Raw genomic sequence first — 16,575 nt, forward strand, 5'->3', positions numbered from 1 at the left:
CCCGTCCCCCCACCCCTGTATTATTCATTTAATATTTGTCCTCATTTTTCTACTCATTCATCCATACATTGGAAAAAGGAAGTGTGAGCCACAAGGTTTTCACAATCACACAGTCACACCCTGTAAGCTACATAGTTGTGCAATTGTCTTTAAGAATCAAGGCTGCCAGGTTGCAGTTTGACAGTTTCAGGTATTTCTTTCTAGCTATTCCAATACACAAATAACTAAAAAGGAATATCTATATAATGCATAAGAATAACCTCCAGAATGACCTTTCGGCTCCACTTGAGATCTCTCAGTCACTGAAACTTTATTTTGTTTCATTTCTCTTCCCCCTTTTGGTCAGAAAGACTTTCTCAATCCCGTGATGCTGGGTCTCACCCCTGGGAGTCAGGTCCCATGTAGGGGGAGGGCAGTGAGTTTACCCGCAGAGTTGGCTTAGAGAGAGAGAAAGAGAGACCACATCTGAGCAACAAAGAGGTTCTCTGGGGGTGACTTTTAGGCACCATTATAAGTAGCTTAGCTTCTCCTTTGCAGTAACAAACTTCATAAGGGTAAGCCCCAAGATCAAGGGTTCGGCCTTCTAAATTGGTAGCCCCTGGTCTGTTTATTGCCTGTCTCCACCAGGCCTCATCCAATGCCTGTCACAGTCCTGGCTCAGAGCAGGCCCGTGGTAAATAGTACTTAGTTGTACAGATGGATGAATTAAATGGATGGACAGATGGAAGGATGATTGGATGGAAGGGTGGATGGGTGACTGGACGAATGGATCGATAATTATGTAGTTGAATAAATGGATGAACTGATAGCTGGACAGATGGACAGCCGGCTGATGGACAGACAGATGATGGGCAGATGGATGATTGGATGGATGATGGATGGATGGATGACCAGGGGCTTTGTTGCTAAGCAACCCCACAGTTATCCCATCTGTAGGATCTTCAGCCTTTCAGACCCCAGGCCATCCTGCCAACTGCACCTCTGTCTGTCTGTCTCTGTGTGTGTGTCTCTCTCTTTCTCTGCCTGGTGCAGCCCCTCAGCCCCCCGCCACGCCCCACCCTGCTCCGTAGCTGTGTGCTCCCCACCGTGAGCTGTGGGACAACAGTGGTCCTTCCCCTCCCCTGGGGTCTGCCAGGTGGCTGTGCTGGGGCCTCCAGCTCAGTGTCCGTCCCCTCCCTGCGCAGCTCCATGCCGAGCACACCACCCCCTCTTTGGTGCAGGGCCAGCTCCAGTTCACTCATTCATTCACTCAGCAGACATTTGCACAGTGCCCAGTGTGTGCCTGCTGTGTGCTCCCCACGGATAGACAGACACAGTGGGCACACAGACAGGCAACAGGAAAGGGGAAATGTGCGGTGTGCTAGCCAGTGACAAATGCTAAGGAAAAAAGAAACACAGGGAGAGGGGATAAGGCTCATTGGAGGGGTCGTGATTTAGGGCAGGGCGGCCAGGCAAGGCATCCCCAAGAGGTGCCGTTGAGGTAAAGCTCCAGAAGAGGTGAAGAGTGAGCCACAGGCCGCCCGGGGGGAGCATCACAGGCAGAGGGCAGGGCATGTCCAAGGCCCTGGGGCCAAGGACAGACAGGAGACCAGGGCGGCTGGAGCCGAGAGAGGAAGGGAGAAGAGGAGGCTAGGTGCAGGGCGCCCATCATGCAGCAGGGGGACCCAGACAGACACAGGACACCCCTGGCCCAGGCTCCCGGGGTCCCTCGCCAGAGGTAGTTTGTGGAGACAGTTGAAGCAGGTGGCAGAATTTGCAGGTGGACGTGGCACTGAGGAGGACCCTGGAGCCTTGGCATGGGCAGGAGAGGGCATGGTCCAGAGTGGAGAGACTGGGGGATGGGCCAGGGCAAGACGAGGGGGTCAGGTTTGGACACGTTGGGTTTGCAACACCCGTTGCTTGCAGGCAGAGAAGGCACAGACTTTGCAGGATGGTATATAGGAGTCTCGGGCTCGGGGTGTCCAAGCTGGCTCCCGCCAGCCCCTCTTTGGACACTGAGGGCCTCCAGGGGCCTCCCATGCCCAGCTGGCCATCCTATGCCCGCCCCTTCAGTGTCCACGAGCTGAGGGCTCCGCTCTTGGCCGCTTCCCCTCTTGCCGGCTCGCCACCCTCGGCCGTCTCATCCAGGCCCATGGCCCCTCCGCACTGCCAGCCTCCCCTGCCCCGTCCCAGGGCTGCCTGGGCCCTGCCCTCCTGGCCGCAGCCTCCCCACCGTGCTCTCCTTCCCGCCCCTCCAGGTCCCAGGGAGCACGTACCAGAGCCCCAAGGAGCAGCAGCAGCTGGAGATGGTCAAGAGATACAATCGCTGGAAGGCCGAGGTAGCCAGCACAACCCTGCCCCTAGACTCCACCATCGGGGGGTGCACCAAGGGGAGGCGCCCCAGGACGGCACCCCAGGGTGGAGGGAAGCCAGGGCACACCCGGGGCAGCTGCACTGTCCAGCCGCCCTCCCAGGGCCAGTCCCAGCAACCGTCACCCCCCAACTCCACAGGCCCCCAAATGCTGCAGGGTGGGGCAACTCTTTGCTGAAGCTTCCGTGGGGCTCCAGGGGAAGGAGGAGGACGGGGGTTGCTGGCTGGGGTGGCCGTGGGTGAGGCCGAGCCCTTCCCCACTTGCAGGAACTGCTGCTGAAGACCAACGTGCAGGAGCTCCGCTGCGCCATGCCCCGGTCCCGGGGGGAGCCCCCGAGGAAGGTAGCACCAGCCCTCACCCCGCACTGTCCCCACCTTCTCCTGTCGTGCTGCCCCCCAGCTGCCACATCCCCTTTGCGGGTGGCAAGGAGCGAGCATGCAGTGGTGGTGGGAACGCACCCCTTGCCTTGGGGAGCAGAAACCGCGGGGCCCAGGCCCAGGTCTGGGGGCGCTGGGAAGGTGGACACCAAGCCTGGGGGCCAGGCTGCCCTGATCCCAGCAAGGCGTGAGGACATCAAGGACAGAGCCGCCGGCCTGGGGGCACCAGGTGCAGGCCAGGCAAGATGGAGGGGGAGGCCCGGGGGTGCCAGGACCCCTGAGTGCCCAGTGGGCCCCAGTACCAGGCCGAGGCTCTGCTCTGACTCCTGCAGGGCTCCAAGGTGAAGCCACGGCTCCGAGCCCCACCCCAAATCCGCAGGACCCCGAAGCTGACCTTCTACAGGGTGAGGGCTGCTCCGGCCGGTTACACAGGGGCTGAGCACCCACCCCAGGGGGTGAGGGTGGCCTGGGCTGGAGACCAGAGGCCTGGGGAAAGGCCCCACCCTGGAGGCCGAGTGGGCACCCCAGGGGCAGGGGACGGGCAGGGGCGCTGGCTGCAGCTGAGCCCCTCGCACCCGCCCCTGCCCGCAGCCGGATCACGTGCCCGTCAAGCTGAACACGGCAGCCATCCTCCGGGAGGGGGCTTTATACCAGCGGCAGGTGGAGAAAGAGCTGCAGAGGTAAAGGGGCTGCGGGTGCGCAAGGCCACGATCCCCGGGGGCACTGCGGGGATCCCCACCCAGCCTCCACCTGCCTGCCCTGGAGAGAGGGCCAGGAGCCCAAGCGGAGGGGCCTGGTGGCCGGGGTCTTGGTGGAAAGGAGGCTCCTGCAGGGTGGGGGGACAAGCAGGATGAGACAGTAATGGCACAGGGAGGGAGAGGGATGGGGTGGGAGGGATGGCGGACACATGGACAGTGGGCAGATGGATGGCAGATGGACAAATGGGTGGGCAGACGATGGCAGCCAGACAGATGGGTGGGCAGAGGGATGGTGGACAGACAGTTGAGTAGGCAGAGGGATGGCGGACGGACAGACGGGTGTGCAGGCAGATGGCAGACGGACAGACGATGGGCAGACGGATGGTGGACGGACAGATGGGTGGGCAGACGGATGGCAGATGGACAGACGGTGGGCAGACTGACAAGTAGGTGAAGAGGAGGGTGGGGAGATGAGGCTGATGCGGCCGGGTGGGGAGGGTGTGGGAGCCAGTGAGGGGCCCGGTGCTGGGTGAGTGGCAGCCAGTGCCGCCCCGACCCCAGGAGGGACCCCAAGCCACCTCCCAGGCATCTCTCCCAGGGTTGATCAGCTGGTGGACGGGGCCGGGGACTTCTCCGAGTTCCTCGAGTGGCAGAAGAAGATGCAGGCGCAGGACCTGGAGGAGCGGCTGGCGGCAGGTGTGTGCCGGAGGCTGCAGGGCAAGCTCAGCCACGAGGAGGCCGTCCTGGCCCGGCAGAACCTGGTGCAGGAGAACAAGCAGAGGGCCGGGCAGAAGAAGGAGGAGGTGAGCGGGCCGTGCGGGGCTGTCGGACCTCCGGGTGCCGTGCAGCTGCGGCTGGCAGAGAAGCCCAGGCCCAGCTGGCCGTGCAGTGGCCGCTCCTGTGGCTGACCGGGGCCGTCTCCTCTGCAGCCCCGAGCAGCAGTGGTTTCTCTGTCCCCACCTGGGCAGTGGCTCTAGGCCAGTCTGCTGCCCGCTGCCCCCACTGCGGGGTCGTTGTCCACACTCTCCTCCGGGTGTCCCTGCAGGAGGACCTGAGGCTCTGGCAGAAACTTCCAGAAGGCTGCTAAGGATTGTGGTGTGTGGACACCCCGTGTACCACTTTAGAGCTCCTGAGAGATGGTCCTGGCTCTCCCTGCTCCTCCGTTGAACCTGTCTTTTGGGAGGACGCAGTTCAACCGTGGCACCCAGGTTATGGAGCAGCTCGCCGTGTTTTCCTCCTGTGATTGCGGTTTCTCTAACCTATGTCGAAATCGTGTGGATCTCTAACCTACCTGTGCACGCGGTGACGTCTGGATCCACTTTACGGTTTCAAACGGCCACCCCAGTTGCGTCTTCCAATCCATGAAGTGTGTCTCTCCGTTCATTCAGATCCTTTATTTCTTTAATCTGTGTCCTTGTAGTTTCCAGCACAAAGTGCCACACTTGTTTTGTTAGGTTTTTGCCTGAGAATTTCATTTTTAAGCAAATTGTAAATTGTATTTTTAATTTCGGTGTCCATGTGTTCATTGCTACCATATGAAAACACAGTTGATCTGGGTGTGTTGATCGTGTATCCCACATCCTTGCTGAACTCACTTACTGGTTCTAGTTTCATTGTGGATTCCTACGTACACCGTCATGTCATCTGCAGACAGGAACAGTTTTCCTTCTTCCTTCTGACCAGGAGCCTTTTATGTCCTCCTCTTCCTGCCCGTTGCACTGGCGAGAACCTCCAGCACCGTGCTGGGTGGGAAGGGGAAAACACACATCCTTCCCTGTTCCTGATCCCAAAGGCAAAGGGTTCAATCTTTCACAGTTGAGTATAACGTTAGACTTAGGGCTTCTGTAGATGTGCTCCTGAGCAAGTCTGGGAAGTTCCCCTCTATTCCTATTTTTCTGAGAGATTTTTGTCCTGAATGGGTATTGAATTTCATGGAATACTTTTCTTTTGCATCAGTTGACAGGATCGTGTGATTTTTCCTCTTTAGCCTGTTAATATGGTGGATTACAGTGATTGGTTTTAAAATATTGAACCTGCTTTGCATCTCTAGAATAAACCCCATTTGATCATGGCTTTTTATGCATTGCTGAGTCCTATTTACTAATATTTTTATTTTGTGTTAAGGATTTTTACATTTATATTCACAAGAGATATTGGCCTGTAGTTTCTTAGTTGTTGTTGTTTTTTTTTTTTTTTTTTTTTTTTTTGTAACGTCTTTGTCTGGTTTTTATATCAGGGTAATATTAGCTTCATAAAATCAATTTGGAAGAGTTCTTTCCTTTTTTATTTCCTGGATGAGATTGTGGGAAGTTGGTGCTAACTCTTTAAACGTTCAGTAGAATTCTCTAGTGACACCATCTGGACCTGGAGATTTCTTTTGGGGGAGTTTTTAAATTGCAAATCCAATTTCTTAATAGCTATAGGGCTAATGAAAAGATCAATTTCATGTTGGGTGAGTTGTGGTAGTTGTTTTGTTTTGTTTTGTTTTTTGAGGAATTGGTCCATATCATGTAAACTGTCAAATTCACATCTGTAGAGTTGCTTGTAGTATCCCATTACCATCCTTTTGACTTCTGGTGAGTTTGTACTGATATCTTCTGTTTCATTCGTGCTATTGTGTCTTCTCTCTTTTTTCAGTCTTGCTAGAGGTTTGTCAATTTTATTGATCTCTTCAAAGAAACAACTTTTTGTTTCATTGATTTTTCTCCATTGTTTCTGTTTTCACTTTCACTGATTTCTGTTCTTATCTTTTTTCTTCTGCTTGCTTTGAGTTCATTTTGCTCTTCTTATGGGCTCCTGAGATGGGAGCCTAGATTTCAGTACTACATTAGCTGTATCCCACAAATTTTGATATGTTGTATTTTCATTATCTTTCAGTTCAATGTATTTTTTCGTTTCCCTTGAGACTTCCTTTTTGAAGTGTGGATTATTTAGAAGTGTGTTGTTTAGTTCCCAAGTATTTTGTTATCTTCCTGTTACTGATTTCTGGTTTGATTCCTTTGTGTTTGAAGAACATGCTCTGTATGACTTCAGTTCTTTTAAATCCATTGAGGTTTGTTTTTTTTTTCATCCTAGAGTGTGGTCTGCCTTGGTATATATTCTGTGAGCACTTGAAAATAATGCGTATTCTGCTGTTGTTGGGTGGAGTATTCTATAAATGTCAATTAGATTGTGCTGGTTGGGGGAGTAATTGAATTCTTCTATGTCCTTACTGTTTTCTTTCTAGTTTTTCTGTCAGTTATTGAGAAAAGGGTGTTGAATTTCCAACTATAATTGTGGATTTTCCTGTTTCTCCTTCTTGTTCTATAACTTTTCACTTAAAATTTTGCAGCTCTGTTGTTCCCTGCATACACATTTAGAATTGCTTTTTATTATTACAAAATGTCCCTCTCTATCTCTGGTAATTTTCATTGCTCTGAAGTCTCCTTTATCTGATAATGATATAGCCAGTCCTGCTGTCCTGTGATTAATGTTTACACAATGCATTTTTCCATCCTTTTGCTATCAACCTGTCTATATCGCTACATTCAAAATGAGTTTCCTGTAGATCACATATAGTTGGGTCATGATTTTTAGTCCACTCTGCTAATCTCTGTTTCTTAATTGGTGTATTTAGGTCATTTACATTTGATGTAATTATTGGTATGGCAGGTGTGCCAGTTTGAAGGTATTATGTCCCCCAGAAAAAGCCATATTCTTTGACGCAATCTTGTGGGGCAGACATAATAGTGGAGATTAAGTTGGAACGTTTGGATTAGGTTGTTTGCATGGAGATGCGCCCCACCCAACTGTAGATGATAACTGATGGGATATTTCCATGGATGCATGGCCCCACCCATTCAGGGTGGGCCTTGATCAGTGGAGCCATATAAATGTGCTGACTCAAAGAGAAGGAACTCATGCAGCTGTCAGTGACGTTTTGAAGAGGAGCAAGCTTGCTGGAGAGGAATGTCCTGGGAGAAAGCCATTTTGAAACCAGGACTTTGGAGCAGACACCAGCCACGTGCCTTCCTAGCTAACAGAGGTTTTCCAGACGCCATTGGCCGTCCTCCAGTGAAGGTACCCGATTACTGATGTGTTACCTTGGACACTTTGTGGCCTTAAGACTGTAACTGTGTAGCCAAATAAACCCCCTTTTTATAAAAGCCAATCCATCTCTGGTGTTTTGCATTCTGCAGCATTAGCAAACTAGAACAGCAGGACTTGTCTGACGCTTTATTTTTTGTTTTCTATTTGTTCTCTCTGTATTCTGTCACTCTGTTTTCTCTTTTCCTGCCTTCCTGTGGGTTTCTTGAGCATCCTTAGAATTCCATTTTGATTTATCTCTAGTGTTTCTTTAGATATAGCATATTTCTTTATATAGCTTTTTTAATGTTTTCTCTATGTATTACATGATATATACATAACTTATCAGTCTACAGGTATTGTTATTTTACCAGTTCAAATGAAGATCGGTAACCATTCTATACTTGTGTACACCCCTTTACTCTCCCATTTTATAATACAATTGTCTTAAAAATTCCTCTTCTTACATTTAGAGCCACATCAAACAGTCTTATAATTTTTGCTTCAACCATCAAACATAATTTAGAAGACTCAGGAGGAGAAGGAAAGTCTATTTTACTTACCATATTTTTGCTTACCTTGTTCTTTCTTCCTCTCTGATGTTCCAGGACTCCTTCTCATCATTCCTTTCTGCTTAGAGAATTTCCTTTAGCCATTGTTTTGGGGTAGGTCTGCTGGCAACAAATTCTCAGAGTTTTTCTTCACCTGAGAGTATCTTTATTTACCCTTCTTTCCTGAAGGATATTTTTTTGGGGGTATAGGATTTTTGGTTTATAGTTCTTTCCTTTCCAGAGCTAAGAAATATTGTACCACTTCCTTCTGGCCTCCATGCTTTCTGATGAGAAATCCACTGTCATCTGAATTGTTTTTTCCCCATGGGTATCATTTTTCTCATGCTTTCAAGATTTTTTTCTTTGCCTTCAGTTCTCAGAAGTTTAATTATAGTGTCTTGGCATATTTTTCTCTGGGTTTACATTATATGGAGTTTAATCAGCTTCTTATATCTATAGGTATATGATTTATGCTAGATTTGGGAAGTTTTAGCAATTATTTTAGTAGTTTTTCAGCTCTACCCTTGTTTTCGTCTCTTTCTAGGACTCTGATGACTTGAATGTTAGATCCTTTGTTATAGTCCACAGGTCCCTGAGGCTCTGCTCATTTTTTTTTCCAGTCTGTTTTCTATTATTCAGATTGGGTCATTTCTGTTGTTCTGTCTTCAAGCTCACTGATCCTTTCCTCTGCCCCATCCCTGCTGTTCTACTGTTGAACCCATCCATTGTTTTTTTTTTGTTTTTTTTTTGGTACTGTCATTTATTGTATTTTTCAGTTCTAAATTTTCCATTTGGTTCTTTATGTTTTCTGTTTCTTTGCTGAGGCTTTTATTGGTTACAAGGTTACAGTCTGAAGGCCATAAATATTAGGTCGGAGTCATTCAAGAATACACACAACATAGCTAGTCAAAGTTTAAGTATAAAGTTTAAGATTTATTAGAGGAAGAAAGCAGGTGGGAGCCAGCTATAAGAAAGAAAATGGCTTCGGCTCCCATTCTAGGAGATTTACTGGATGCCAAAGGCCTTTCTCCAGTGAAGGGACCCTGTTGTTGATGCCTTACCTCGGACACTTTAAGGTCTTAAGACTGTAACTGTGTAACCAAATAAACCCCCTTTATAAAAGCCAATCCATCTCTGGTGTTTTGCATAATGGCAGCATTAGCAAACTAGAACAGATTTTGGTACCAGAGGAGTGGGGTGCTGCTGAGTTTGCAAATACCAAACATGTTGGAATGGCTTTTTAAATGGATAAGGGGAAGATTCTGGAAGAATTGTGAGGAGCTTGTTAGAAAAGGCCTGGATTGCTTTGAAGAGACTATTTGTGGAAATATGGACTCTAAAGGTATTTTTCATGAGGCCTTGAGCAGAAATGATGAATTTGTCATTGCTAACTGGTAGGAAGGCAATGCTTATTTTAAGATGGCAGAGAATTTGGCAAAATTGAGTCCTGTTGTTGGATGGAAAGCAGAATTTGAAAATAATGAGCTGGGATACTTAGCTGAAGAGATTTCAACACTAAATATCGAAAGTATGGCCTGGCTTCTCCTTGCAGCTTATAGTAAAATGTGAGCAGAGAGAGAGAAACTTAGAACTGAACTCTTGGGTACAAAGAAACTAGAAATTGATGGTCTGGAAATAACTCTGGTTTTCCAAAAAGTGAGACGCCAGAAGCTACAGCCCCACATGAGGATGTAACCAAACATGGAACCCGATCACCGTTTCAGTACAAGCCAAGATTGGAGATGGAGTTATCCAGAAAGGATTTGTGGAAACGCCTGTTGTCTGATGGTTTTGACCCTTGTGTGCTTTATGCCAAGCCAACAAGATTTTTGCAAGATCTGTAAAGACGGAGCCATTGCCGGTCTGGACTGGAAGGGACAGAGAAGGGACAAATTGAAGGAAAAACTTCTTCAAAGATAGAGCCATGGAGATTGAGATCTGGAGTCAAGAGGTCTCGGGCTGGGAGAACAGAGCAGCCCACGCATGTGGACAGGGTGAGTTTGTCCCGGAGGCAGAAGGCGGGCCTTCCGCCTCGATGTTCAGGAAGAGTGCTGGCACCCCAGGCCCCAGAGAGGGTGGAGCACATTCCTCAGGGAATGGGGAGATCCTGGCTGCCACCCCACTGTTTGGAGAGGGGAGAGCCTTTGCCCCGGAGAGGCAGAGTCTCGGTGGCACCCTGATGTTTGAGGAGGGCGGGGCCTAGAAGAAGGTGGTCTCCCCCAATGTGTGGATATATTGGAGCACTCACCCCAGTGTTTGGAGAGAAAAGGGCTGCCGTGTAAGCCTTTGGAAAGTGTGGGACTCCTGCTCTCTCAAGCCCCGAGGATAAAACATTGTTCGATAAATGACTCTCAGACTTTGAAATCTCATGGAGCTTGCCCTACGGGTTTTAGGAACTGTTTTGGTTCCTTAAACCTTGATTTCCTTACTGTTTCTCCCTAAGGCAATGGGAATGTTTATCCCATGACTGTCTCTCCTTTGTAGTTTGGAAGCAGATAACTTGTTCTAAGTTTCACAGATCTACAGCCAGAGGGGAATTTTGCCTTAGGACAAGACCAGGCCTATGATTGATTTTGATGGGATCTTGTACTTAACTATTGTTACTGAAATGATTTAAGTTTTTGTGATATTGTGATGGGATGAATGTATTTGACATACGGAAAGATCATGTCATTTTGGGGTCCAGGGGGTGGAATGTGCTGGTTCGGATGTATTATGGCCCCCAAAACGTCATTATCTTTGATGCACTCTTGTGGAGGCAGACATATTAGTATTGATTAGACTGGAATCCTTTGATTGAGTGTTTCCATGGAGATGTGACTCAATCAACTGTGAGTGAAACGTTTGATTGGATAATTTCCATGGAGATATGGATCCTGCCCATTCAGGGTGGCTCTTAATCACCAGAGTCCTATATAAGAAGCTCAGACAGAAGGAGCTCACTGCTGCAATTTACAGAGACATTTTGAAGATGGCCGTTGAAAGCTGGTGCTTTGGAGAATGCCATTTTGAAATGCAACCTGGGAGCAAGCAGTTGCCAGCCATGTGCCTTCCCAGCTAACAGAGGTTTTCCGGATGCCAATGGCCTTTGTCCGGTGAAGGTACCCTACTGTTGATGCCTTACTTTGGACACTTTGTGGCCTTCAGACTGTAACTGTGTAACCAAATAAACCCCCTCTATAAAAGCCAATCCATTTCTGGTGTTTTGCATAACGGCAGCATTAGCAAACTGGAACAGTTATGTTGAGTGATTTTTATTAAAATCCAGACATTTTGGGTATTAGGAGACTCTGCATCCTACTTAAACCTTCTGTCTTAGCTGGCTTCCTCTGGCATCACCCTGGTAGGGGAAACGGGGGCTCCACCTTGTTGGTGACACGTGGGTTTAGAAGCCCAGTGTCCCCACTTGGCCTCCCCTGACCAAGGAGGGGCTCATCATTACTGCTGGGGTAGGAATTCTGGCCTCCGGTGAGTCCTCCCTGACTGGAAGAGGTGGGAGGAGCTCGTGCCTGTGCCCCTCGTGGCCTCCCTTCACCACGGTGGGGTGTGAGGTAGCCTCATTAACACAAGATAGTGGTGAGAATCCTGACTCTCCACTATTCTGGCTAATTTATATTAGTCACATGAAGGCGTGTAGCTGGACGCCCTGAGGATGGGGAGAGAAGCATCCAGGTATATAAAGACTGACCCGGCCAACCCAGCCAGGGTCAGCCAGACTTTGCAGGATGTGATTCTAGGTGTGGGGCGCCGCCCTCCTGCATCAGGTGTGATGGGCCCTCGCTGTGCAGGCTCAGTCGTAAGGAGTCTACACAGCGAGGGATACCCCAGCACAGCACCCAGGACCCCCTCTCTTGGGTGGCCCGTGACTCACCCAGCCACTCCCTGGGGGCTCAAAACTCCACCTGACTTACGAGAAACAAGGAAATGCACCGCTTCATAATGGCAGTCCCAGGGTAGGCGCCTTTCTGGGTAAATCTGGTGGCTCTGACTTGGTTTCCCCAGGACTCTCCTAACTCCAGAAGGAAGACATGAGGTGGAACTTCCCTAGCAGGGCAGACCTGAGGGGGACCTCCAGGAGCTGACTGCCTTGGACCTGCTAGGGGTTCCTGAGGGATTCAGTGACAAGGGCAGGTCACTCCCCCAGATCTCATGCTGCTCCCTGGGGGTGGGTGTCACAGGCCTGCTCCACAGGGCCTCAGCAGCCCTGTCCACCGTCCTCTCCTCTCTGTCTCGCCAGACAGCCGAGCTGATGCAGCAGTGTGCCGAGCGGCGCCTCCAGGAGGAGAGGGCCGCCAAGGAGCTGGTGGGGCAAGTGATGGAGGCACAGAAGAACGTCAAGGTGGCACAGGCGAAGCTCCTGAAGGGCCGGCGGCAGACAGGTACGGCAACAGGACAGGGGCCGCGGAGGCCAAGCTGGCACCCTGCCCCAGGTGAGAACTGTGGTTGGTGAGGGCCGGGGTGCCCTCCGAGGGGGCTGCCCTGGGCCTGAGCCTTCAGAGAAAGAATCTCCCTTCCCAGTGGGCAGTGCCCCCTGCCCAATACCTGTGTGGGCGCTTGCCGCCCCTCAGCCCCCACCTGGCCCCCAAGCTCAGGAGGTGATGGAAGAGAGCCGGGAGCTGCTGCAGCACGTTGCCGAGGCCACCACGGAGGAGCAGAAGCGGCGGTGTGAGGCCATCTTCCAGCTGCGGGCGCTGGAGACGCAGCCCAGGCGCCAGGGCAAGCTCGTGGACCTGACCCAGGTGAGACACTGGCTGTCACCCCACTTCCTGAAGGCTCCTGGGCACCCCCTCTCACCTAATGACCTCGAGAGCCCCCCGGGAGTCAGCCTGCCTGGCACTGTCCTGGGAGGACGAGTCCAGAATGCCCACCAAGGCCAAGGGGGCTCACCCCACACCAAGGTTCACCTGCCCGCCCCTGGCCAGTCACCACATCGGCACCCAGGAGGTCACAGTCCTACTGGTGAGATAGACACAGATGCAGAGACACTGGCCCCAGGGGGGGCAGAGGGGCTGGAGAGTGGGCACAGAGCACTGTGGGTGGGCTGGGGTGGGGTGTGGGGGGTCCTTCACAGGGGAGGCCACTTGGGATCTGCGTGTGGAGGGAAGTCCCGGAGCTCCCCAGGCAGGGTAGGGACAGGGTGGGTGTCCCCAGGGCTGGGCAGAGCAGGAGGCCGAGGTGGGGGCAGACAGCGTGGTGAGGGGCCGGGCTGGCAGCTGGTGACGAGGTGGGCAGGCCTGGGAGGGCCAGGAGTGGGGCGGGGGACTGGCCTGGTCCCAGGGGAGTTGGGGACAGTCCAGAGGGCTGTCTACCTGGGGTGGGAGAGAAAGGGGGGTCCTGGCTGGGGAGAAGGGGTTGGGCTCTGTTTGGAACCTACCACCGCTGCAGAACCAGGCCCAGGCTGGGGAGTCTGGATGCTGTGGGGGCCTCAGCGCTGGGGCTCCCCGCGCCCCCACCGCCCGCAGATCCCCGGCCACGGCCTGGAGGGGGAGATGTCCGTGGTGGAGCTGCGCGAGCGGCTGGCCCTGCGCAGGGAGGCCGGGCAGCGCAGCGAGGAGGAGAAGCGCGACCGGATCATCCGGGCCCAGCGCGCCAAGAGCCAGGAGCTGCGCGACGCGGTGGAGCAGATCGCGCTGTGCCGCGCGGCCATGGGCAGGGCCGCCGCCCTGAGGTGGGTCCCGCGGGGGCCTCCTGGGGCGCCGGCCTCGCCACCGCGCACCCCCGCCCACCCCCCGACGGCTTCCTCGGGCGTTTCCAGCCGCGCGCGCCCTTGGTCCGGAGCAGCCCGTGGCCGCGGCTGCTTCCCGGGGCTGTTTCCCTGGCTTTGCAAAGCGATTGGGGGCCCTGGCAGGCGTCTGGCACTTCACTCCCGAATCCTTCAGCGCGCGTATCCTAAAAGGAAGACGACCCATGTGGGAACATGAGGAAGCCGGAGAGCACCTCAGCCCTGCGCTCCCGGCTGTTCCCCAGGCGGCCTGTTGGCTGCAACCCGCACCCAGCAGAGTACACGTCCCACTGATGCCCTAATCTGGAGCTGCATGCACACGCACGCGCGTACACACACACACACACACACGCACACACCTTGTCATTTGGTTGGTTGGGTGGTTGAGGCACATTGTCACACTTTTCCCAGCCCCATGGGCTTGTCCCCAGCAGCCCAGTCAGGCACGGGTGGTGTCACCCCTGGGTCAGGCAGGCCTTTGGCAGGCCCCCTTCAGGCTGACCTCAAGGAGAAGTACCGCTGCCCCAGGGGAGGTGGCCTCCCAGACCCCGCAGCTCAGCCCGGGTCAGGGTCCGGCACACGGGGGACTGTGTCAGAGTGGGCCTGGGTGGATGGATGGAGGGAGGGTCGAATCCTCCGCCCCAGGAGAAAAACCCTTCCCTGCCGGTCCTCTGAGTGACTGTGGCTGTCACCACACAGGGGCAGCCCCAGGCCACCATGGCTGGGGGCTGCCCGGGGAGGGCCGGCTGCACCTGGGAGACCTCACGCTTCCCCGTCACCGGCCCTCAGTCCGGCAGACCCCAAGTGAGGCCTGGTCAGTGTGGCTGAGCCTCCGAGCGTCTAGCCCGTGCTGGCAGAGTCCCAGGAGGACAGCCACGCAGCCAGGCCCACGGAGATTCACAAGGAGCGTTCTAGCGGGTAGGCGCCAGGCCCGCAGCAGGGGGTCATGCGCCCCGGAGGCAGAGGGCACGGCTGGCGCCAATGCCCACGGCTGAGGTGTGTCGTGAGGCCGCAGAGCACGTCAGGGGCAGATGTGTAACGAGATCTCATTTCCGAAAGAAAATGGCCCCTGTAGGGAAAAGATTTGCAACGATACACACTAGGCTTTAGCAGAGGCCACCTCCAGGCCCAACACTGGCAAGAGGGGTGCGGGAGAGTAGGGGCTTTCATTGTTTTACCCTAAATCCATCTATTGTTAATACACATCTACTATGTAGTTGTTTCTTTTCATATCTACAACCTAGCATTTCCCCCTTTAACCAGATTCAAACAGATAATTCAGTGCTGTTAGTTACACAGTGTTGTGCTACCATCACCACCACCCACTACCAAAACTTTACTATAGGCCCGAATGGAAACTGTACAATTTAAGCATTAAGCCACCATTCCCCATCCCCACCCCGTGCCCAGGAACCAATATTCTAGCTTCTGACTCTATGAGTTTGCTTATCCTAAGTATTTTATATGAGAGAAATCATATGCTGTTTGTTCTTTAGTGTCTGGCTTATGTCACTAGATATATCTTCAGGGTTCACCCGTGTCATGGCATGCAGCAGCGTTTCAGTCCTTCTTACTGCTGAATAATAGTCCATCGTATGGATAGACCACATTGTGTTTATCCATCCATCGGATGATAGGCATTTGGGTAGCTTCTGTCATTTAGCAATTGTGAATAATGCTGCCATGAACATTGGTGTGCAAATGTCAGTATGAGCCCCTGCTTTCAATTCTTTGGGGTAGTGGGATTGCCAGGTCCTCTGGGAATTCTATACTTAGCTTCCTGGGGAGCTGTCCAACTGTCCTCCACAGCGACTGCTCCATTTTACATTCTCATCAGCAGTGAGTGCGCGTTCCTGTGTCTCCACATCCTCTCCAGCATTTGTCATTTTCCATTTTTTTTAAATAGCAGCCATTCCAATGGGTGTGAAATGGGATCTCGTTGTGGTTTTGATTTGCATTTCCCTGATGGCTAATGATGTTGAGCATCTTGTCATGTGTTTTCTGGCCATTTGTATGTGCTTGTTGGACAGATGTCTATTCAAGGCTTATTTTAATTTGGGTTCTGTGACTTTTTGTTGTGAAGTTGAAGGATTTCTTTATATATTCTGGATATTAAACCTTTATTGGATTTGTGGTTTTGAAGTATTTTATCCCATTGCATAGACTGTCATTTGCTTTTACATTTATCTATTTTTTCTTTGATTCTTGTGCTTTGTGTGTAAAGTCTAAGAAACCAACACCTACCACAAGGTCCTAAAGTTGCTTCCCTATGTTTTCTTCTCGGAGTTTTATGGTTCTGACTCTTATGTTTAGGTCTTTGATCCGTTTTGAGTTGATTTGTATATGGTTTGAAGTAGGGGACCCCTTCATCCTGCAAATGGAGGTACAGTTTTCCCCGCACTGCTTGTTGAAAAGACTACTCTTTCCCAAGCGAGTGGTCTCTGCCACCTTGTCAAAAATCGGTGGGCCATGGAGGTGAGGGTTGACTTCTGATCTCTGAACTCCATTCCTTGGGTCTCTGTCTATTCTTGTGCCAGTACGAGGCCGTTTTGACCACTGTGGCTTTGTAATGAGCTGTGGTTGTATGTTTTGTTTTGTTTTAATAAGCAAGTGAGTGAAGTTTATTGAGGAAAGAGAAAGTACATGCTCTAAGGGGTGAGCGCGTTCTCAAATGAGACGCGCTGGGTAATAAGTTCTAAGATCGGGAAGTGTGACTCCTCCAAGTTGGTTCTTTTTCAAGGGGCCTCTGACCCCTCCTGGGGGGCTGCCATCTGTACCTAAATCACTCGCTGGCGGAAGCAGGGTCTTCTC

At 51.8% G+C, this 16,575-nt stretch overlaps 1 protein-coding gene across 1 annotated transcript in view; it reads left to right on the forward strand.

Annotated features, from left to right (window-relative positions):
- CFAP99 (cilia and flagella associated protein 99) overlaps positions 1-16,575 on the forward strand; it is a 34,440-nt gene that overhangs the window by 16,761 nt on the left and 1,104 nt on the right. The window contains exons 6-13 of the mRNA XM_037829278.1: positions 2,238-2,318; positions 2,618-2,692; positions 3,061-3,132; positions 3,320-3,408; positions 4,025-4,229; positions 12,280-12,421; positions 12,630-12,781; positions 13,505-13,710. Coding sequence (XP_037685206.1) covers positions 2,238-2,318; positions 2,618-2,692; positions 3,061-3,132; positions 3,320-3,408; positions 4,025-4,229; positions 12,280-12,421; positions 12,630-12,781; positions 13,505-13,710 — 1,022 coding nt within the window. The remainder of the gene's footprint in view (positions 1-2,237; positions 2,319-2,617; positions 2,693-3,060; positions 3,133-3,319; positions 3,409-4,024; positions 4,230-12,279; positions 12,422-12,629; positions 12,782-13,504; positions 13,711-16,575) is intronic.

The sequence above is a fragment of the Choloepus didactylus genome, chromosome 3 (assembly GCF_015220235.1).
Source record: "Choloepus didactylus isolate mChoDid1 chromosome 3, mChoDid1.pri, whole genome shotgun sequence".
Taxonomy (NCBI): Eukaryota; Metazoa; Chordata; class Mammalia; order Pilosa; family Megalonychidae; genus Choloepus; species Choloepus didactylus.